Source organism: Pelodiscus sinensis, chromosome 11 (assembly GCF_052426305.1).
Source record: "Pelodiscus sinensis isolate ZL-2025 chromosome 11, ASM5242630v1, whole genome shotgun sequence".
In the NCBI taxonomy this organism is placed as follows: Eukaryota; Metazoa; Chordata; order Testudines; family Trionychidae; genus Pelodiscus; species Pelodiscus sinensis.
In genome coordinates this window covers 52,457,800-52,478,823 of record NC_143062.1, presented here as the reverse complement: position 1 = coordinate 52,478,823, position 21,024 = coordinate 52,457,800, and the positions used below count along the sequence as shown (strand labels likewise).

General features: G+C 72.6%; 1 protein-coding gene across 3 annotated transcripts in view; it reads right to left on the bottom strand.

The window, feature by feature from the left end:
- KLHDC8B (kelch domain containing 8B) overlaps positions 1–21,024 on the bottom strand; it is a 38,486-nt gene that overhangs the window by 6,585 nt on the left and 10,877 nt on the right. Inside the window, exons 2-6 of one of the 3 annotated variants that reach the window (XM_075917366.2) lie at positions 11,948–12,141; positions 7,021–7,676; positions 4,393–4,557; positions 3,688–3,912; positions 3,113–3,214 (exon numbers count right to left, since the gene is read on the bottom strand). In XM_075917366.2, coding sequence (XP_075773481.2) covers positions 3,113–3,214; positions 3,688–3,912; positions 4,393–4,557; positions 7,021–7,676; positions 11,948–12,063 — 1,264 coding nt within the window. In that variant the 5' untranslated portion in view covers positions 12,064–12,141. Of the gene's footprint in view, positions 1–3,112; positions 3,215–3,687; positions 3,913–4,392; positions 4,558–7,020; positions 7,677–10,465; positions 10,664–10,742; positions 10,798–11,947; positions 12,142–21,024 lie in introns of those variants that run through there. The other 2 variants (XM_075917369.2, XM_075917367.2) reach the window with 2 other exon arrangements.

Here is a 21,024-nt window from a genome sequence, read left to right as displayed (position 1 = left end):
TTTAAACAGCCAGCCGCTCTGTTGTGGAGAACGGGGGCGGGAGGGGGACTTCTCATGCTGTTCCCACCCCCACCAAAATATCTCAGCTCCCATTGGCCAGTCTCTCAGTTTCCAGCCAATACGGCCTGAGAGCAGGACCAGTGTAGGAAGCCTTCCCCCTCCCTCCCATGCCCGGAGCGGAGCCACATGGAGCAGCCTGCAGCAGAGTCTGTCTCAGGTTTCTGCGGGTAAGCGCCTCCCAGCCAGAGCCTGCCTCTGGCACCCCAGCCCCTCCCTTCCCCAACCCTCTGCCCCCAGGTCCCCTCGTCCCCTGGCCCAGCTCACATCCCCTCCTACCCTAGGTCACACCCAAACCCCTGCACCCCAGTGCCCTGCCCTAGGTCACCACCGCCTGCCTCATCCCAACTCCCTCCCTTGCCCCAAGCTCCCCTCTGCACCCACCCTCCATCAATACCATGGAAGGGCGCAGCCCTCCACCGCTTTCCAAAATCTTGGGACTGGCCCCCCATCAAAAATTATTGCCCACCCCTGCACCAACAGCAATGTGTGTTGGACAGCACAGCGCCCGCTGCAGGTCTGGGGGGGCCCAGTCTGCCTGCACAGCCCCCCCCCCCACGCAGGTCTGGGGGGGCCCAGTCTGCCTGCACAGCCCCCCCCCACGCAGGTCTGGGGGGCCCAGTCTGCCTGCACAGCCCCCCCCACGCAGGTCTGGGGGGCCCAGTCTGCCTGCACAGCCCCCCCCCCCACGCAGGTCTGGGGGGCCCCAGTCTGCCTGCACAGCCCCCCCACGCAGGTCTGGGGGGCCCCAGTCTGCCTGCACAGCCCCCCCACGCAGGTCTGGGGGGCCCAGTCTGCCTGCACAGCCCCCCCACGCAGGTCTGGGGGGCCCAGTCTGCCTGCACAGCCCCCCCCCCCACGCAGGTCTGGGGGGCCCCAGTCTGCCTGCACAGCCCCCCCCCACGCAGGTCTGGGGGGCCCCAGTCTGCCTGCACAGCCCCCCCACGCAGGTCTGGGGGGCCCAGTCTGCCTGCACAGCCCCCCCACGCAGGTCTGGGGGGCCCCAGTCTGCCTGCACAGCCCCCCCCACGCAGGTCTGGGGGGCCCCAGTCTGCCTGCACAGCCCCCCCCCACGCAGGTCTGGGGGGCCCCAGTCTGCCTGCACAGCCCCCCCCCACGCAGGTCTGGGGGGCCCCAGTCTGCCTGCACAGCCCCCCCACGCAGGTCTGGGGGGCCCCAGTCTGCCTGCACAGCCCCCCCACGCAGGTCTGGGGGGCCCAGTCTGCCTGCACAGCCCCCCCACGCAGGTCTGGGGGGGCCCAGTCTGCCTGCACAGCCCCCCCACGCAGGTCTGGGGGGCCCAGTCTGCCTGCACAGCCCCCCCCCACGCAGGTCTGGGGGGCCCAGTCTGCCTGCACAGCCCCCCCCCACGCAGGTCTGGGGGGCCCAGTCTGCCTGCACAGCCCCCCCACGCAGGTCTGGGGGGCCCAGTCTGCCTGCACAGCCCCCCCCACGCAGGTCTGGGGGGCCCAGTCTGCCTGCACAGCCCCCCCCACGCAGGTCTGGGGGGCCCAGTCTGCCTGCACAGCCCCCCCCCACGCAGGTCTGGGGGGCCCAGTCTGCCTGCACAGCCCCCCCCCCAGGTCTGGGGGGCCCAGTCTGCCTGCACAGCCCCCCCCACGCAGGTCTGGGGGGCCCAGTCTGCCTGCACAGCCCCCCCACGCAGGTCTGGGGGGCCCAGTCTGCCTGCACAGCCCCCCCCACGCAGGTCTGGGGGGCCCAGTCTGCCTGCACAGCCCCCCCCACGCAGGTCTGGGGGGCCCCAGTCTGCCTGCACAGCCCCCCCCACGCAGGTCTGGGGGGCCCCAGTCTGCCTGCACAGCCCCCCCCACGCAGGTCTGGGGGGCCCAGTCTGCCTGCACAGCCCCCCCCCACGCAGGTCTGGGGGGCCCAGTCTGCCTGCACAGCCCCCCCACGCAGGTCTGGGGGGCCCAGTCTGCCTGCACAGCCCCCCCACGCAGGTCTGGGGGGCCCCAGTCTGCCTGCACAGCCCCCCCACGCAGGTCTGGGGGGCCCAGTCTGCCTGCACAGCCCCCCCACGCAGGTCTGGGGGGCCCCAGTCTGCCTGCACAGCCCCCCCACGCAGGTCTGGGGGGCCCAGTCTGCCTGCACAGCCCCCCCACGCAGGTCTGGGGGGCCCCAGTCTGCCTGCACAGCCCCCCCCACGCAGGTCTGGGGGGGCCCAGTCTGCCTGCACAGCCCCCCCACGCAGGTCTGGGGGGCCCAGTCTGCCTGCACAGCCCCCCCCCCCACGCAGGTCTGGGGGGCCCAGTCTGCCTGCACAGCCCCCCCACGCAGGTCTGGGGGGCCCCAGTCTGCCTGCACAGCCCCCCCCACGCAGGTCTGGGGGGCCCCAGTCTGCCTGCACAGCCCCCCCACGCAGGTCTGGGGGGCCCAGTCTGCCTGCACAGCCCCCCCACGCAGGTCTGGGGGGCCCAGTCTGCCTGCACAGCCCCCCCCACGCAGGTCTGGGGGGCCCAGTCTGCCTGCACAGCCCCCCCACGCAGGTCTGGGGGGCCCAGTCTGCCTGCACAGCCCCCCCACGCAGGTCTGGGGGGCCCCAGTCTGCCTGCACAGCCCCCCCACGCAGGTCTGGGGGGCCCAGTCTGCCTGCACAGCCCCCCCCACGCAGGTCTGGGGGGCCCAGTCTGCCTGCACAGCCCCCCCCACGCAGGTCTGGGGGGCCCAGTCTGCCTGCACAGCCCCCCCCCACGCAGGTCTGGGGGGCCCAGTCTGCCTGCACAGCCCCCCCACGCAGGTCTGGGGGGCCCCAGTCTGCCTGCACAGCCCCCCCACGCAGGTCTGGGGGGGCCCAGTCTGCCTGCACAGCCCCCCCACGCAGGTCTGGGGGGCCCCAGTCTGCCTGCACAGCCCCCCCCACGCAGGTCTGGGGGGCCCAGTCTGCCTGCACAGCCCCCCCCCACGCAGGTCTGGGGGGCCCAGTCTGCCTGCACAGCCCCCCCCCAAGCAGGTCTGGGGGGGCCCAGTCTGCCTGCACAGCCCCCCCACGCAGGTCTGGGGGGCCCAGTCTGCCTGCACAGCCCCCCAGCATTACCAAGGCCTCCGGCCGCCACCACTCGCCCGCCAAGGCAGCCAGCCACGAAGTCGGCTCTCTTGTCCCGCATGCGCACGGCACGGCCCAGCTTGCTCCAGGCCCCTGCGGGAAAGAGGCAGCGTCAGGCGCCCGAGGGCCTGGCCAGGTGCCGGTCACTGGCCCCGCACTCCTCTGTGGGGCGGGGCAGAGCCGGGCCAGGCAGCCCCAGACGCTCGCTGCAGCCCCTTGGCCCATGCCCTGGCCCCTCCCAGCGCCCAGGCCCTCGCTCTGCCGGCCCACGGCCGCGTGGCAGAGCCGTCTGCTGGCCAGCCCCAGGGTGCTACAGCTCAGGCCTGGGGCCGCTGGGCGCGCCGGGGCAGGCACTTGCCTCCTTCTCAGCAGAGCCACAGCCAGGACACCCTGGGGCTTGCGCGTCGTGTGGCCAGGGAAGGGCAGCCCAGCCCGGGGCCAGGGCACAGATGGGGGCCAGGGAGGGAACTTACACCTCCTGGCCCAGGGCCGTGGCCCGCACCCCCTGCCAGGCCCAGGAGCGCCCAAAGGGAGCTGGCTGCAGCCCCCGTCCCCGCCGGGCTCACCCTGCTCCAGGTCGAAGATCTCCACCGTGCTGACGAAATGGGGCCGGGAGTAGAAGTTGTGGGGCCCCGGCTGCTGCAGGCCCCCGAGGCTGAAGACGCAGCCCTCGGCCACGGCGCAGCCGGCAAAGGCCCGCCGGCTAGGCACGCTGGGGTAGCGCGTCCAGCTCCGCGTCTCCAGGTCGAAGGCCTCGAAGGCTGTGACGGGCAGCTTGCCCTGCCGGCCCCCTGGGGAGACGGGAGAGGCTGGGAGGGCACCGGGGCAGGCACCCAGCTTGGGCTGTGCGGAGTCTGCGGGCGGGGAGGGGCCAGTGGCTGCCGAGCCCCGGGCGATCCCAAGTCACCAATGTCTCTGCAGCGGGGGGCCTAGAGCCAAGCTGGCTGCTGGGGCTGGGGCCTAGGACAGAGGAGATGCCGGGGAAGCCCAGGGACAAGAAGAGCTGCGGGGGGGGGGGGGGCGGGGGCTGGCCGGGGGATCCCCCAGCAGGGGGCGGGGTGCGGGGCAGGGGGCGGGCCGGGGGATCCCCCAGCAGGGGGCGGGGGCGGGCCGGGGGATCCCCCAGCAGGGGGCGGGGGCGGGCCGGGGGATCCCCCAGCGGGGAGGTGCGGGGGTGGGGCAGGCTGAGGGGGGCTCCGGAGGCAAATGCCGAGTCCCCGTGTCCATGCACCCCATTCGGCCGTGGCCCCGTGCCCGGGGGTGCCACTTACCCAGAAGGAAGATCTTGCTGCCCTGCAGGAAGGCGGAGGCCCCGTAGCAGGGGGTGGGCATGGAGGGCAGTGGCTGCCAGCGGGCCGTTCCCGGTTCGTAGAGCCGCACGAGGGCCTGAGGAGAGGTGTCTGCGCCCATGCCCCCCAGAGCGTAGACCACGCCGTCTGCAGGGAGGGGAGCAGGGAAGGAGCTGGCCCGGAGCAGCCAGGCAGGGCAGCACGGAGGGGTGGGCGTGAGAGCGCGGGGGCCAAAGCGGGGGGCTCAGCAGACCAGCAGACACAGCATGGCCGCCCCAGGGGATGCTAGGTCCAGACCGCAGGGCCCTCGGGCCGCTCGCCTGGCCAGATCCCCTCCGGCCCTGGCAGGCCGAGACCGCGGCAGAGGGGCTGGCCATAGCGCCACGCAGGCCGGCGGGGGAGGCCAGCAGCTCGGGGCAGGGCGGGTGGGGCCGAGGTCGACAGTGTGGGGGAGCGGAGCCCCTGAAGTGCCCCCCACGTTGCTGGCCGCAGGGGGCGGGCAGAGGGCTGGGCCCCCTTCCCAGACACGCGGAAAACAGCCCAGACCACGGGGCTTTGCAGCTAATTCTGCTCCCCGGCGCGTCTCCCTGGAGACGCCATGGCAACCCAGCCTTGCTGCCAGGGCTGCTTCGCCAGGCCTGCGGGCGCGGGCAACGCCTGGGGAGCCCCCGAGGGCCCCGCTCCTCCCGGCCTCGGGGTGCCTGGGCCGGGCAAAGCCCCCAGCCTAGGAAGGCTCAGCTGTGGGCCAGTCCCCACCAAGCGGCAAGGCCCAGCCAGGCCAAGGGCCACACCCCGGTTCCCCCGGCCCTGCTGGTAACAGTGCCAAGGCCCCTGCAGCCTGTCCTGGCAGCCCCGCAAGGAGCCAGCCCGTCAGTGCGTGCATCAGACTGGGACACCAGACCCTGGCTCGTGCTCCGAGCTCTGCCCCACCCGTGCCTCAGTGTCCCCTCCGCCCAGGGGGACAGCGAGGGGCCCGGGTGCCGTGCTCCGAGATCAGCGGGTGAAAAGCAGCACACGAGCGCTGGGAAGGGCCGAGTTCGCCAGACGCGCTGGGCGGGCAGCGCCAGGCTCCGCCTCTGGCGCCTGGGCAAGGGACATGGACCCCACGCCCCACGGCACAGCACAGGGAATTCTGGGAGGCTGGATGAGATCCTCCCAGGTCTCACGCGTCACTGCCCGGACGCTTACAGGCTGCTGGGCCCTGCCCCGCTCCCTGCCCCACAGCACCCCCTAGCACTGCCCTGGGCCTTGCCTGCCAGGGGAGAGCGCCCCCTGCCGGGCCCTGCCCCGCTCCCTGCCCCACAGCACCCCCTAGCACCGCCCTGGGCCCTGCCTGCCAGGGGAGAGCACCCCCTGCTGGGCCCTGCCCCGCTCCCTGCCCCACAGCGCCCCCTAGCACCGCCCTGCCAGGGGAGAGCACCCCCTGCCGGGCCCTGCCCCGCTCCCTGCCCCACAGCGCCCCCTAGCACCGCCCTGGGCCCTGCCTGCCAGGGGAGAGCGCCCCCTGCTGGGCCCTGCCCCGCTCCCTGCCCCACAGCACCCCCTAGCACCGCCCTGGGCCCTGCCTGCCAGGGGAGAGCACCCCCTGCTGGGCCCTGCCCCGCTCCCTGCCCCACAGCGCCCCCTAGCACCGCCCTGCCAGGGGAGAGCACCCCCAATAGTTTGCCAATACTGCTTCCCCAGTTTGCCACGGAGGCGCCCCCTGCTGGGCTGTGTGTGCGGGGGGGGGGGGGTCTTGCTGTAATCCCGGCAGGCGGGAACAGGCGTCTCCAGCCCGAGTGACCCAGCCAGGGCCGCCAACGTGCCCCCGTCTGTCAGCCCCTGCGCAGGGCGAGGCCCGGCTGCTGCTGGGGCAGGAGGAAATGGGGCTGATCCAACAGCCCTGCCCCCCCACTTGCGCCCAGAGCCCCCGACAGCAGCAAAGCCCATTTGGCCCCCGCGAGCCAGATCCCACCCAGCACAGGGCCACCCCCGCCCAGCAGGGCCTGCAACGCGCTCTGGCTGCTCTGCCCGGAGCCTGCAGCCACAGGGACCTGCCCGGCCGAGAGGCCCGGCCCAGGCCGCTCACCCAGGGACTAGCTAGGCCAGTGGACACCCCTCTGGGGGCAGCTCCTACGTACCCCAGAGCCCGGCCGGGGCACTGCTGCCTCCCGCCCCAGCTGCTCCGGGCACACCCAGCATCCCAAGGCGCCCAGCGGAGGCCAGGTCCCCAGCACACTCCGGCCCTTCCCTCACGGCCTGGGGGTGCGGGCTGCACACCCGGCGCTCCCCAGGGAGGGGCCCCACATGCCCAAGCAGGGGGCAAAGCGCTGGGCACGGGCACAGACTGCCCCGCCCTAGGGCTCTAGCAGCAGGCCGGGGCTCCGGGGCCCACCCGTCCTTTGGGGCAGGGTGCTCAGCTCCCCAGCCTGCCCAGCCGCTGGCCGAGGTCTGGGTGGCAGGCGGGCACAGGTCGGACAGCTCAGAGGACTCCCTGCTTCCAGCCCCCAGCCACCCCGAGCCTGCTGCCTCCGTCGCGGGGGGCACGGCCCTGCGGCCACGAGGGCAGGGCAGGGCCAGGAGCTGCGAACGCTCAGTCCAGGGAGACCCGGCCCCGCCCGCCCGGCTCACCTCTCTCCACGGCAGAGACGCCCATGGAGGGCTGCGCCAGCGCCGCTGCCGGCTCCCACTTGCCCTCATCTGTGTTGAAGACGTCGACGGAGGCCAGGGGGCTCTGCCTGGAATCCATGCCCCCCACCACCAGGACCTGCTTCCCCACGGCCACCGCGGCTGCCCCGGCCCGGGCGGTGGGGAGCGGCGGGAGCGCCAGCCACGTCTGCGAAGGCACGTCCAGCATCTCGGCGGCGGCCAGCGGCAGCCCCGCCCGGCCGCAGCCCCCCACCACAAAGAGGTGCCCGTCCCGGTAGGCCGGGCTGCAGTACACCCGGCAGGTGGGCATGGGCGGGAAGACCTCCCAGCAGAAAGAGCTGGCAGTGGCAGCTGCCATTGCGGGAACCGGCATGGTCCCTGGGGGGCCACCGCAGCCCCTCCCCGCTAGGCTCGCCCAGGGCAGGCAGCTCCACCCACGGGCCCCAGCTGCAGCGGCGCTCACGCCCGCAGCGCCCGGCGGCTGTGGGCTCCGGCGGGACAGGAACCCAGGGAGCAGAAAGCTCCATTCCTCCTGGGAGCCAGCGGCATCATCTCCCAGCCCAGGCTCGGCCGCTCCCGGGTCAGTCGCTGGCCCAGCCAGGCAGGTGCGCAGCTCCTCTTCCCTCCACAGCTCCCGCCTGCAGGGGAGAGAGACGCGTGAGCCCAGCCGCCCACCAGACCCAGCAGCCTCTGCCCCGGGGGCGGGGGACTCCCAGCGCCTGGGGCTTGGCAGGAGTAGAGTCGCCAGGTGTCCGGTTTTGAACCAGACAGTCCAGTGTTTGAGCTGCCTGTTCGGGACACAAACGGAGACCCCAGAGCGGCCGGGCGTGCTCTACAGCCGATGCGATGTCGATTGTGCTGCACAGCCCAGTGTGTCCGGGATTGCTGTTGAAACCACCTGCGCCCCTGTGCAGGAGCCAGGCGGGAGGCGGCTGATCTGGGGAGAAGGGCATGGGCAGAGCGCAGGCCCAGCACGGGGTGTCTCCAGAGGACAAGGCCCTGCAGCCACGAGGGGCGCGCCTGCGCAAAGCCTGTTCCGCGCGGCTGCCCCTTTGGGCGCGTCAGACAGCCCTGGCTCCAGGGCCCTGCCCCGGAGAAACGGCCCCAGGACTGGGCCTCCGGGGCTCTCCTCATGCTCGGGACGCTGGCAACTGGACTCCCACACAGCAGCCTCGGGAGCGGCTGGTAGCAGGTCCCAGGGACACCTCCAGGCCAGTGCGAGCCCGTAACTGGCACCCACCCGATTGCGGCCTGGAACTGCCCACAGCAAGGGCTTCCCAGCTCACTCGTCCGCCGCTGCACCACGGCAGAGAGCCACGCTCCGGGCCGGGGCCGTTAAAGTGCGTCGCCGTCTGACCGTGGAAGTGCTGGAATCCCAGCGGTTCCACGCAGGGAGCTGGGTTTACGGCAACCCCTGGCACGCACCAGCTGCTGTCCCTGCATCAGAGCCAGCAGCACACGGCAGCAGCCGGCTCCCCGCTCCACTGCCTCAGCAGGTCCTTGCCCACACAGCTGCTCTTCCGTCCCTAGCGAACAGCCAGGAGCCACGCGCCCAGGAAGCTGGGGGACGGATGCAGCAGGGCACCCCGAGCGCACCCCACGAGCAAAGGCATCTCCCACTGCCAGGGCCCCACACGCAACCCGGGACAGCAACAGCAACCGCAGCCTGAAACCTCTGCCAGGCTGGGGGCTGGCACCAGCTCCACGTAGCAACGGCCCCTCCTCCGATGCCTGCTGGGATGTGCTGCCCGCGGGCGCCGCCGGGCCCCAGCTCCGCACCACCCAGGCCTCCTTCGCTCCCCGGGACTGGAGCCCACGGCCCAGCCTGACGCCTGGGGCAGCCGGAGACACCTCAGGCAGCAACGGAGCATTAGAGCGGAGTGTCACAGAGCCCACCCCGGTGGTTCCCCAGCCCCGCCAGCGCCAGAGAGCCCCCCCCAGCCCCGCTAGCGCCAGAGAACCCCCCCAGCCCCGCCAGCGCCAGAGAGCCCCCCCAGTTCCCCAGCCCCGCCAGCGCCAGAGAGCCCCCCCCAGCCCCGCTAGCGCCAGAGAGCCCCCCCAGTTCCCCAGCCCCGCCAGCGCCAGAGAACCCCCCCAGCCCCGCCAGCGCCAGAGAGCCCCCCAGTTCCCCAGCCCCGCCAGCGCCAGAGAGCCCCCCCCCCCAGCCCCGCCAGCGCCAGAGAGCCCCCCCAGCCCCGCCAGCGCCAGAGAACCCCCCCAGTTCCCCAGCCCTGCCAGCGCCAGAGAGCCCCCCCAGCCCCAGAGACCCCCCCCCCCCACCCCCCCAGCCCCGCCAGCGCCAGAGAGCCCCCCCAGCCCCGCCAGCGCCAGAGAACCCCCCAGAGCCCCCAGCCCTGCCAGCGCCAGAGAGCCCCCCCCCCAGCCCCGCCAGCGCCAGAGAGCCCCCCCCAGCCCCGCCAGCGCCAGAGAGCCCCCAGCCCCGCCCCCAGCCCCGCCAGCGCCAGAGAGCCCCCCCAGTTCCCCAGCCCCGCCAGCGCCAGAGAGCCCCCCCAGCCCCGCCAGCGCCAGAGAGCCCCCCCAGCCCCAGAGAACCCCCCCAGCCCCGCCAGCGCCAGAGAGCCCCCCCCCCAGCCCCGCCAGCGCCAGAGAGCCCCCCCAGCCCCGCCAGCGCCAGAGAGCCCCCCCAGCCCCAGAGAGCCCCCCCAGTTCCCCAGCCCCGCCAGCCCCAGAGCCCCCCCCCCAGCCCCGCCAGCGCCAGAGAGCCCCCCCCCCAGCCCCAGAGAGCCCCCCCAGTTCCCCAGCCCCGCCAGCGCCAGAGAGCCCCCCCAGCGCCAGAGAGCCCCCCCAGCGCCAGAGAGCCCCCCCAGTTCCCCAGCCCCGCTAGTGCCAGAGAACCCCCGTCCTGGGCATGAGGTGGGGGGCACAGCGCCAGGGGCCAGAGAGGGCACAGCGCTAGGGGATGGGGGCAGCGCTGGGGGGGGCACGGCGCTAGGGGGCGGGGGCACGGGGCCGGGGGGCCGGAAGGGGCACGAGGCGGGGGGGGCACGGCGCCGGGAGGGGCACGGCGCTAGGAGGCGGGGGCACGGGGCCGGGGGGCCCTAGGGGGCGGGGGCACGGGGCCGGGGGGGGCCGGGGGGGGCACGGCGCCGGGAGGCCGGGGGGGGCACGAGGCGGGGGGGCACGGCGCCGGGAGGCCGGGGGGGGCACGAGGCCGGGGGGGGGGACGGGGGGGGCACGGCGCCGGGAGGCCGGGGGGGGCACGAGGCGGGGGGGGCACGGCGCTAGGGGGCGGGGCAGAGGAGGCCGGGGGGGCGCGCAGGCCCCGAGAGGGAGTCTGCAGAGAAGCCCCGACCGGGCGCTGCGGGGCCCCCAGCCCGCCCTGGTGCCGCCGCCCCGCCTGCCGAGCGGGCGCCCCGCGGTCCCAGGCGGCGGCCGGGCACAAACTTTCCCGGGGCGCGGCGCTCACCTCCGGAACCGGCTCCGCCGCGGCTCTCCCGGGGCTGGGCCGCCTCCCGCCCGCGCCGCTCCGGCTCCGGCTCCCCCGCGCGAGCGGCACGAGCCCCCCCCCCCGCTTAACCCTGCCCGCGCCGCGCCGAACCGGCGCAGCCCATCCCGCCCCCGGAGCGAGTCGCTGGGCGCATCGCGGGGCCGCCCCCGAGGAGCCTGGCGCAGGCCGCTGCGAGGTTCCCACGCCCGCCCCGGCTGCCTGCGGCTGGGGGGGACCGGCCGCGGCGCTCGCTGACCTCGGGGCGGCCGCGCTGGGCCGGAGTCGGGCCGCAAACGCAGCAGGGCAACGGCCCGGCTCCCCGCCCCCCCACCCCTCCCCCCCCCCGCCGCTCCTGGCACTGCCCAGCTCCCCCCCCCCGCCGCTCCTGGCACTGCCCAGCTCCCCCCCCCCCCCGCCGCTCCTGGCGCTGCCCAGCTCCCCCCCCCCGCCGCTCCTGGCACTGCTGCCCACCCCCCCCGCCGCCCTGGTGCTGCCCAGCTCCCCCCCCCCGCCGCTCCTGGTGCTGCCCAGCTCCCCTCCCCCCCCCCCCCGCCGCTCCTGGCATTACCCAGCTCCCCTTCCCCCCCCCCTCCCGGCGCTCCTGGCTCCCCAGCCCCCCCCCCCGCCGCTCCTGGCGCTACCCAGCTCCCCCCGCCGCTCCTGGCGCTGCCCAGCTCCCCCCCCACCCCCCCCGCTCCACCCCCCCCGCTCCTGGCGCCGCCCAGCCCCCCCCCGCCGCCCCCCGCCCGCCCCCCCCCCCCCCGCCCTCCGGCATTACCCAGCCCCCCCCCCCCCGCCGCTCCTGGCGCTGCCCAGCTCCCCCCCCCCGCCGCTCCTGGCGCTGCCCAGCTCCCCCCCCCCCGCCGCACTCCCACCCCCCCCCTCCCCCCCCCGCCGCTCCTGGCGCTGCCCAGCTCTCCCCCCCCCCGCCGCTCCTGGCGCTGCCCAGCTCCCCCCCCCCCGCCGCTCCTGGCGCTGCCCAGCTCCCCCCCCCCGCCGCTCCTGGCACTGCCCAGCTCCACCCCCCCCGCCGCTCCTGGCGCTGCCCAGCTCCCCCCCCCCCCCGCCGCTCCTGGCGCTGCCCAGCTCCCCCCCCCGCCGCTCCTGGCGCTGCCCAGCTCCCCCCCCCCGCCGCTCCTGGCGCTGCCCAGCTCCCCCCCCCGCCCCCGCTCCCCCCCCGGCGCCCCTCCCCCCCCGCTCGCCCCCCCCCGCCGCTCCTGGCGCTGCCCAGCTCCCCCCCCCCCCCGCCCCCCGCCGCTCCTGGCACTGCCCAGCTCCCCCCCCCCGCCGCTCCTGGCGCTGCCCAGCTCCCCCTGGCGGCGTGCAGCAGCGAACCGCTTCGGTTGTTCTATTGTGGATTCTGCCGTTTCCACTCCAGCTCATCTGGAAGCGGGTTTCACACACCCCAAGGGCTGCTCCTTGTTTTCTAAGTGACAGATGAACCCCCCCCCCCCCCCGTACCTGTAGCTACAGCTCATTGATCTGTATTCATCGTGTTCACTGACACCTTCATTTCCCTCTGGACCAAGGCCGTGGAGCACTGGAACGGCTGTAGCCTTGTGGGATTGTCTTTCCATCGCAACTTTGCACAGTCAGGCAGGGCACAGACCCTTGTATCGCCTTGCAGACTCTGCCCCTTTGCTTCCCTGATTGTCCTGCGGGTGAACGAGGTGTGAATGGAGGGGGCAGGAGACGAGCACCTCCCTGCACTTGCAGTGGAGAGGGGTGGAAGCCGGATCCGAGAACAATGGGCCCTGTGAAGAGGGGTCATTGAAAGACTGGACCTATGGAGCCTTGGGGGCAGGGCAGGCGCCTGCTTTCAGAAGCCTTTGAAGGTGAATGGGGCAGCATTGAGACCCCCCAGATGTGGAACCGCATGCCTATCGCAGATGGTGCCTACGCAGGGACGACTGACTAGCTCTGCAGCAGGGGGGAGACACTAGCAATCCAAGGCATCTTGCAGAGGGACCCTGGGTTTGCATCTTGTCAACATGGGAGCACCCATCCCCTGGCTCCACCCCTCCCCATCTAACTCACCTGGCCAGTGCAATTAGGGGCACGGCTATTGGTCCGGAGATGCGGGTGTGTATGTGCATCGCAGTGGTGCCTGCTATACGGGTATTACCAAGGCATTTTGTCTTTTCCTCTTGAAGAGATCCCGCGGGGGCAGCTCTTTGAAGGACCACATACCCTGAGATGGTGCCACGTATTGCAAAAGCCAGGCCAGAGGCAGGGGCTGGCCCTGTGTGAGTGGCACAGCGGGCGCGCCTCGCTTGTGGGGTGGGCTCAGGGGTAGTCACGTGGCAGTTTTAAGACAAGTGCCCAGACTCCGGAGTTGTGTGAGGATGCTGGGCACCACTGCAAGGGCACGGCTCAGCGGGCACGGCTCAGCGGGCACGCATGCAGCCGCTGCTATAGCGCAGGCGCCTCTCCAGTCAGAGACCCTGGGCTTCACGTTACTGCTAACTGCCAGGCTCTTACCATGTGGTCTCCACTGCCCCCTTCCCCTCCCAGCCCGAATCCTTCTTGCAGCCACGGCCAACCAGCAGCACAAGGCTGGAGAGCAAGGGGCTGCCTTGTTAAACACCCCGCTCAGGCAGGCTTTAACTGATGGGGGTTTTCCAAACTAGCAGCGTGCACACAGCACGTGGCCAGGCGGGTTGCTCAGGGTGCAGAGCTGAGCAAGCCCTGGTGTGCCAAGGCCAGCAGTACGGACAGGGCGTCTGCAGGGGAGCCTGGACCACCCTGCCCTGGCAATAAACGGGCACCTCTGCCTTGCCACAGTGCGGACAAAGCAAACCCAGGCCCGGCTCAAGTCTGGTGCACGCAGCACGCAGGCCAGGCTGGGGAGGCGGGAATGCTGGGAACAGCAATGCAGAGTAAGCGTGGCACGGGAGAGCACGTCAGGAACACACCACAAGCAGCCTTGTACTGGGACTTTTCTGATATGCAAAATCACAGCTGCAGCCACACAATAGTCAACTACGCCCAGAGCAGCAACAGCCGGAGTGGCAGGATGTACCCACCTAGGGCACTGGGCACTTCACGCATCCCGCACAACGCACACTCAATGGCTACGTCAACACTGGCAGGATTTTCCAGAAATGCTTTTAACGGAAAACTTTTCTGTTAAAAGCATTTTCGGAAAAGCGCATCTGGATTGGCAGGACGCTTTTCTGCAAAAGCACTTTTTGGGGAAAAGCGTCCGTGGCCAATCTAGACGTGCTTTTCCGCAGAAAAGCCCCGATTGCCATTTTTGTGATTGGGGCTTTTTTGTGAAAAAGAACTCTGTGCTGTCTACACGGGCCCTTTCGCGCAAAAGTCTTTCGGAAAAAGACTTTTGCCCGAACGGGAGCAGCACAGTATTTCCGCAAAAGCACTGACAATCTTACATGAGATCGGCAGTGTTCTTGTGGAAATTCAAGCGGCCAGTGTAGGCAGCTGGCAAGTTTTTCTGCAAAAGCAGCTGATTTTGCAGAAAAACTTGCCAGTCTAGACACAGCCAATTGGTACCCGCGCCGCGCTGGGCTGGGCTACACAATGGGCTGCGTAGGAACAATCAATGGGCGGGAACAGGCAGGCCCACAGGTGCTGCTCGATGGAACTAGAAGTGAATGGGCCCCTTGCGTGGGAACAGGCCCCCCCGGCACTGCAGGGAGCACGCGGGCGACGTGCACGTGAACTGACTTTAGTGCTGTACGAGAGCAGACGCTCTAGTAACTGCTTGTGCATTGCTTTGCGCTGGCCAGCGACTCCTCACTTCACACTACTGATAGGTTGCAGAAAATGATCATGTGAAGTGAAAACGTTATGGGGGGGGGGTCAGTTTTCCCATTGAAAAGAATGGAAAAGGTGGGGGTTGCGTTTCAAGCGGGAGTGTCTGTTGGGACTGGGACATAGGGTTGGGGGAGAAAGGGGACTGGGTTGCAGTGCGGGGGGGCGAGGTGTTTGGCTCTGGGGAAGGGGAGGGGGATTGGGTTGGGAGTATGCCCCTGTGATGGGTCTGCCAGGACCCACACTGCGTCCGGTGGGGGGGGGGCTGGGAATGGCACGGTGAGCGGCGAACCCTCTACCGCTTTGCGGGGGGGAAGCCTCGCACAGCTGCCAGCAACAGGCCGGCTGGGGAAATCGTGTTATTCCAGGGACGGTCGTGTAATTCAAAAAACGTTCCCTTTAGTACTCTACTAGAGCAGCTGTCGTGTTAAATGAGGGATCACTGTATTCGCTGCTTTGGAATTGATGGTATTGGAGGTTTCAATCGTGCAGGGAATGTTTGTCAGGCTTGTAAAACTTCAACAACTGTATGAGCTGCTTCCAGCTTGCAATAAATAGGAAAGTGTCCCAGCTTCCCTTGGATCGAAAATCAATCGAACCACACAGCGGCATCACAAGGGGCTCCCTGCAGTGGGTGCCAGTGGCACCGGGCTGCTCAGGGCCCTAGGGTGCACCGCTTCACCTGCCACGGACACTGCCACTCAAGTCACATGGAAGATGCGGCTGGACGCCGCCGGGGCAGAGCCACCCATGGCCCAGCCAGCCGCTGAGCACTGCCAGCCATCAGGCCGTGTTGGCACCATGCCTGGCTGCCGAGGGACCGGCAGCACCACCCGCTCCCAGCTTCCTCGGGATGCCGCACTCCCACGGCCGGGCCCCTCCTAAGGGGCAAGAGTTCCTGACAGCTTGAGGGGGGCTTAGGGACTGGCCCTAGGCGTGGCAGAATTGTGCCCTTTAGTCAAAAAAAATAGCACTGGGCATTTCTAAGGAGCCCTTTCCATTGGCAATTGCAGGGCAGGGGCAGGAAACCCGCCAGCAGACGCTGAGATTCACAGAGGCAAAGCGTCAGAAGGGTTCCACGCAGCGCGATTCAAACTGCACAGCCACAGCATCCATCCAACGGCCTGGCTGTGCGCTCCATTGCCGTTGAGGGACTGGTTCCCCGGCACCGCCAGGGGGGCAAACAACACCGCTCGCCATCACCGGTCAGAGCGAGGGCTCCCCGGCCGTGCCGCTCGCCATCACCGGTCAGAGCGAGGGCTCCCCGGCCGTGCCGCTCGCCATCACCGGTCAGAGCGAGGGCTGCCCCGGCCGTGCCGCTCGCCATCACCGGTCAGAGCGAGGGCTCCCCGGCCGTGCCGCTCGCCATCACCGGTCAGAGCGAGGGCCCCCCGGCCGTGCCGCTCGCCATCACCGGTCAGAGCGAGGGCTGCCCGGCCGTGCCGCTCGCCATCACCGGTCAGAGCGAGGGCTGCCCGGCCGTGCCGCTCGCCATCACCGGTCAGAGCGAGGGCTCCCCGGCCGTGCCGCTCGTCATCACCGGTCAGAGCGAGGGCTCCCCGGCCGTGCCGCTCCCCATCACCGGTCAGAGCGAGGGCTCCCCGGCCGTGCCGCTCCCCATCACCGGTCAGAGCGAGGGCTCCCCGGCCGTGCCGCTCGCCATCACCGGTCAGAGCGAGGGCTCCCTGGCCGTGCCGCTCGCCATCACCGGTCAGAGCGAGGGCTCCCCGGCCGTGCCGCTCGCCATCACCGGTCAGAGCGAGGGCTCCCCGGCCGTGCCGCTCCCCATCACCGGTCAGAGCGAGGGCTGCCCGGCCGTGCCGCTCCCCATCACCGGTCAGAGCGAGGGCTCCCCGGCCGTGCCGCTCGCCATCACCGGTCAGAGCGAGGGCTGCCCCGGCCGTGCCGCTCGCCATCACCGGTCAGAGCGAGGGCTGCCCCGGCCGTGCCGCTCGCCATCACCGGTCAGAGCGAGGGCTGCCCCGGCCGTGCCGCTCGCCATCACCGGTCAGAGCGAGGGCTGCCCCGGCCGTGCCGCTCGCCATCACCGGTCAGAGCGAGGGCTGCCCCGGCCGTGCCGCTCGCCATCACCGGTCAGAGCGAGGGCTCCCCCGGCCGTGCCGCTCGCCATCACCGGTCAGAGCGAGGGCTGCCCCGGCCGTGCCGCTCGCCATCACCGGTCAGAGCGAGGGCTGCCCCGGCCGTGCCGCTCGCCATCACCGGTCAGAGCGAGGGCTGCCCCGGCCGTGCCGCTCGCCATCACCGGTCAGAGCGAGGGCTGCCCCGGCCGTGCCGCTCGCCATCACCGGTCAGAGCGAGGGCTGCCCCGGCCGTGCCGCTCGCCATCACCGGTCAGAGCGAGGGCTGCCCCGGCCGTGCCGCTCGCCATCACCGGTCAGAGCGAGGGCTGCCCCGGCCGTGCCGCTCGCCATCACCGGTCAGAGCGAGGGCTGCCCCGGCCGTGCCGCTCGCCATCACCGGTCAGAGCGAGGGCTGCCCCGGCCGTGCCGCTCGCCATCACCGGTCAGAGCGAGGGCTCCCCCGGCCGTGCCGCTCGCCATCACCGGTCAGAGCGAGGGCTGCCCCGGCCGTGCCGCTCGCCATCACCGGTCAGAGCGAGGGCTGCCCCGGCCGTGCCGCTCGCCATCACCGGTCAGAGCGAGGGCTCCCCGGCCGTGCCGCTCGCCATCACCGGTCAGAGCGAGGGCTGCCCCGGCCGTGCCGCTCGCCATCACCGGTCAGAGCGAGGGCTCCCCGGCCGTGCCGCTCGCCATCACCGGTCAGAGCGAGGGCTCCCCGGCCGTGCCGCTCGCCATCACCGGTCAGAGCGAGGGCCCCCCGGCCGTGCCGCTCGCCATCACCGGTCAGAGCGAGGGCTCCCCCGGCCGTGCCGCTCGCCATCACCGGTCAGAGCGAGGGCTCCCCGGCCGTGCCGCTCGCCATCACCGGTCAGAGCGAGGGCCCCCCGGCCGTGCCGCTCCCCATCACCGGTCAGAGCGAGGGCTCCCCGGCCGTGCCGCTCGCCATCACCGGTCAGAGCGAGGGCTCCCCGGCCGTGCCGCTCGCCATCACCGGTCAGAGCGAGGGCTGCCCCGGCCGTGCCGCTCGCCATCACCGGTCAGAGCGAGGGCTGCCCCGGCCGTGCCGCTCGCCATCACCGGTCAGAGCGAGGGCTCCCCCGGCCGTGCCGCTCGCCATCACCGGTCAGAGCGAGGGCTCCCCCGGCCGTGCCGCTCGCCATCACCGGTCAGAGCGAGGGCTCCCCGGCCGTGCCGCTCGCCATCACCGGTCAGAGCGAGGGCTCCCCGGCCGTGCCGCTCGCCATCACCGGTCAGAGCGAGGGCTGCCCCGGCCGTGCCGCTCGCCATCACCGGTCAGAGCGAGGGCTCCCCGGCCGTGCCGCTCGCCATCACCGGTCAGAGCGAGGGCTCCCCGGCCGTGCCGCTCGCCATCACCGGTCAGAGCGAGGGCTCCCCGGCCGTGCCGCTCGCCATCACCGGTCAGAGCGAGGGCTGCCCCGGCCGTGCCGCTCGCCATCACCGGTCAGAGCGAGGGCTCCCCCGGCCGTGCCGCTCGCCATCACCGGTCAGAGCGAGGGCTCCCCGGCCGTGCCGCTCCCCATCACCGGTCAGAGCGAGGGCTCCCCCGGCCGTGCCGCTCGCCATCACCGGTCAGAGCGAGGGCTCCCCGGCCGTGCCGCTCGCCATCACCGGTCAGAGCGAGGGCTGCCCCGGCCGTGCCGCTCGCCATCACCGGTCAGAGCGAGGGCTCCCCGGCCGTGCCGCTCGCCATCACCGGTCAGAGCGAGGGCTCCCCGGCCGTGCCGCTCGCCATCACCGGTCAGAGCGAGGGCTCCCCGGCCGTGCCGCTCGCCATCACCGGTCAGAGCGAGGGCTCCCCGGCCGTGCCGCTCGCCATCACCGGTCAGAGCGAGGGCTGCCCCGGCCGTGCCGCTCGCCATCACCGGTCAGAGCGAGGGCTGCCCCGGCCGTGCCGCTCGCCATCACCGGTCAGAGCGAGGGCTCCCCGGCCGTGCCGCTCGCCATCACCGGTCAGAGCGAGGGCTGCCCGGCCGTGCCGCTCGCCATCACCGGTCAGAGCGAGGGCTGCCCGGCCGTGCCACTCACCATCACCGGTCAGAGCGAGGGCTGCCCCGGCCGTGCCGCTCGCCATCACCGGTCAGAGCGAGGGCTGCCCCGGCCGTGCCGCTCGCCATCACCGGTCAGAGCGAGGGCTGCCCCGGCCGTGCCGCTCGCCATCACCGGTCAGAGCGAGGGCTCCCCGGCCGTGCCGCTCGCCATCACCGGTCAGAGCGAGGGCTCCCCGGCCGTGCCGCTCGCCATCACCGGTCAGAGCGAGGGCTCCCCGGCCGTGCCGCTCGCCATCACCGGTCAGAGCGAGGGCTGCCCCGGCCGTGCCGCTCGCCATCACCGGTCAGAGCGAGGGCTGCCCCGGCCGTGCCGCTCGCCATCACCGGTCAGAGCGAGGGCTGCCCGGCCGTGCCGCTCGCCATCACCGGTCAGAGCGAGGGCTGCCCGGCCGTGCCGCTCGCCATCACCGGTCAGAGCGAGGGCTCCCCGGCCGTGCCGCTCGCCATCACCGGTCAGAGCGAGGGCGCCCCGGCCGTGCCGCTCGCCATCACCGGTCAGAGCGAGGGCTCCCCGGCCGTGCCGCTCGCCACCACCGGTCAGAGCGAGGGCTCCCCGGCCGTGCCGCTCGCCATCACCGGTCAGAGCGAGGGCCGCCCCGGCCGTGCCGCTCGCCATCACCGGTCAGAGCGAGGGCCGCCCCGGCCGTGCCGCTCGCCATCACCGGTCAGAGCGAGGGCTGCCCCGGCCGTGCCGCTCGCCATCACCGGTCAGAGCGAGGGCTGCCCCGGCCGTGCCGCTCGCCATCACCGGTCAGAGCGAGGGCCGCCCGGCCGTGCCGCTCGCCATCACCGGTCAGAGCGAGGGCTCTCCCGGCCGTGCCGCTCGCCATCACCGGTCAGAGCGAGGGCTCGCCCGGCCGTGCCGCTCCCCATCACCGGTCAGAGCGAGGGCCGCCCGGCCGTGCCGCTCGCCATCACCGGTCAGAGCGAGGGCCGCCCCGGCCGTGCCGCTCGCCATCACCGGTCAGAGCGAGGGCCGCCCGGCCGTGCCGCTCGCCATCACCGGTCAGAGCGAGGGCTCCCCGGCCGTGCCGCTCGCCATCACCGGTCAGAGCGAGGGCGCCCCGGCCGTGCCGCTCGCCATCACCGGTCAGAGCGAGGGCTGCCCCGGCCGTGCCGCTCGCCATCACCGGTCAGAGCGAGGGCTGCCCGGCCGTGCCGCTCGCCATCACCGGTCAGAGCGAGGGCTGCCCGGCCGTGCCGCTCCCCATCACCGGTCAGAGCGAGGGCTGCCCGGCCGTGCCGCTCGCCATCACCGGTCAGAGCGAGGGCTGCCCCGGCCGTGCCGCTCGCCATCACCGGTCAGAGCGAGGGCTCCCCGGCCGTGCCACTCGCCATCACCAGTCAGAGCGAGGGCTCCCCGGCCGTGCCGCTCACCATCACCGGTCATAGCGAGGGCTCCCCGGCCGTGCCGCTCACCATCACCGGTCATAGCGAGGGCTCCCCGGGCGTGCCGCTCACCATCACCGGTCATAGCGAGGGCTGCCCGGCCGTGCCGCTCACCATCACCGGTCAGAGCGAGGGCTGCCCGGCCGTGCCGCTCACCATCACCAGTCAGAGCGAGGGCTGCCCGGCCGTGCCACTCACCATCACCGGTCAGAGCGAGGGCTCCCCGGCCGTGCCGCTCCCCATCACCGGTCAGAGCGAGGGCTGCCCGGCCGTGCCGCTCCCCATCACCGGTCATAGCGAGGGCTGCCCCGGCCGTGCCGCTCCCCATCACCGGTCAGAGCGAGGGCTCCCCGGCCGTGCCGCTCACCATCACCAGTCAGAGCGAGGGCTCCCCGGCCGTGCCGCTCACCATCACCGGTCAGAGCGAGGGCTGCCCGGCCGTGCCGCTCGCCGTCACCGGTCAGAGCGAGGGCTGCCCCGGCCGTGCCGCTCACCATCACCAGTCAGAGCGAGGGCTGCCCCGGCCGTGCCGCTCGCCATCACCGGTCAGAGCGAGGGCTCTCCCGGCCGTGCCGCTCGCCATCACCGGTCAGAGCGAGGGCTCTCCCGGCCGTGCCGCTCACCATCACCGGTCAAAGCGAGGGCTCCCCGGCCGTGCCGCTCACCATCACCGGTCAAAGCGAGGGCTCCCCGGCCGTGCCGCTCACCATCACCAGTCAGAGCGAGGGCTCCCCGGCCGTGCCGCTCGCCATCACCGGTCAGAGCGAGGGCTCCCCGGCCGTGCCGCTCGCCATCACCGGTCAGAGCGAGGGCTGCCCCGGCCGTGCCGCTCGCCACCACCGGTCAGAGCGAGGGCTGCCCGGCCGTGCCGCTCGCCATCACCAGTCAGAGCGAGGGCTCCCCGGCCGTGCCACTCACCATCACCGGTCAGAGCGAGGGCTGCCCCGGCCGTGCCACTCACCATCACCGGTCAGAGCGAGGGCTGCCCCGGCCGTGCCGCTCGCCACCACCGGTCAGAGCGAGGGCTCTCCCGGCCGTGCCGCTCACCATCACCGGTCAGAGCGAGGGCTCCCCGGCCGTGCCGCTCGCCATCACCGGTCAGAGCGAGGGCTCCCCGGCCGTGCCGCTCGCCATCACCGGTCAGAGCGAGGGCTCCCCGGCCGTGCCGCTCGCCATCACCGGTCAGAGCGAGGGCCGCCCCGGCCGTGCCGCTCGCCATCACCGG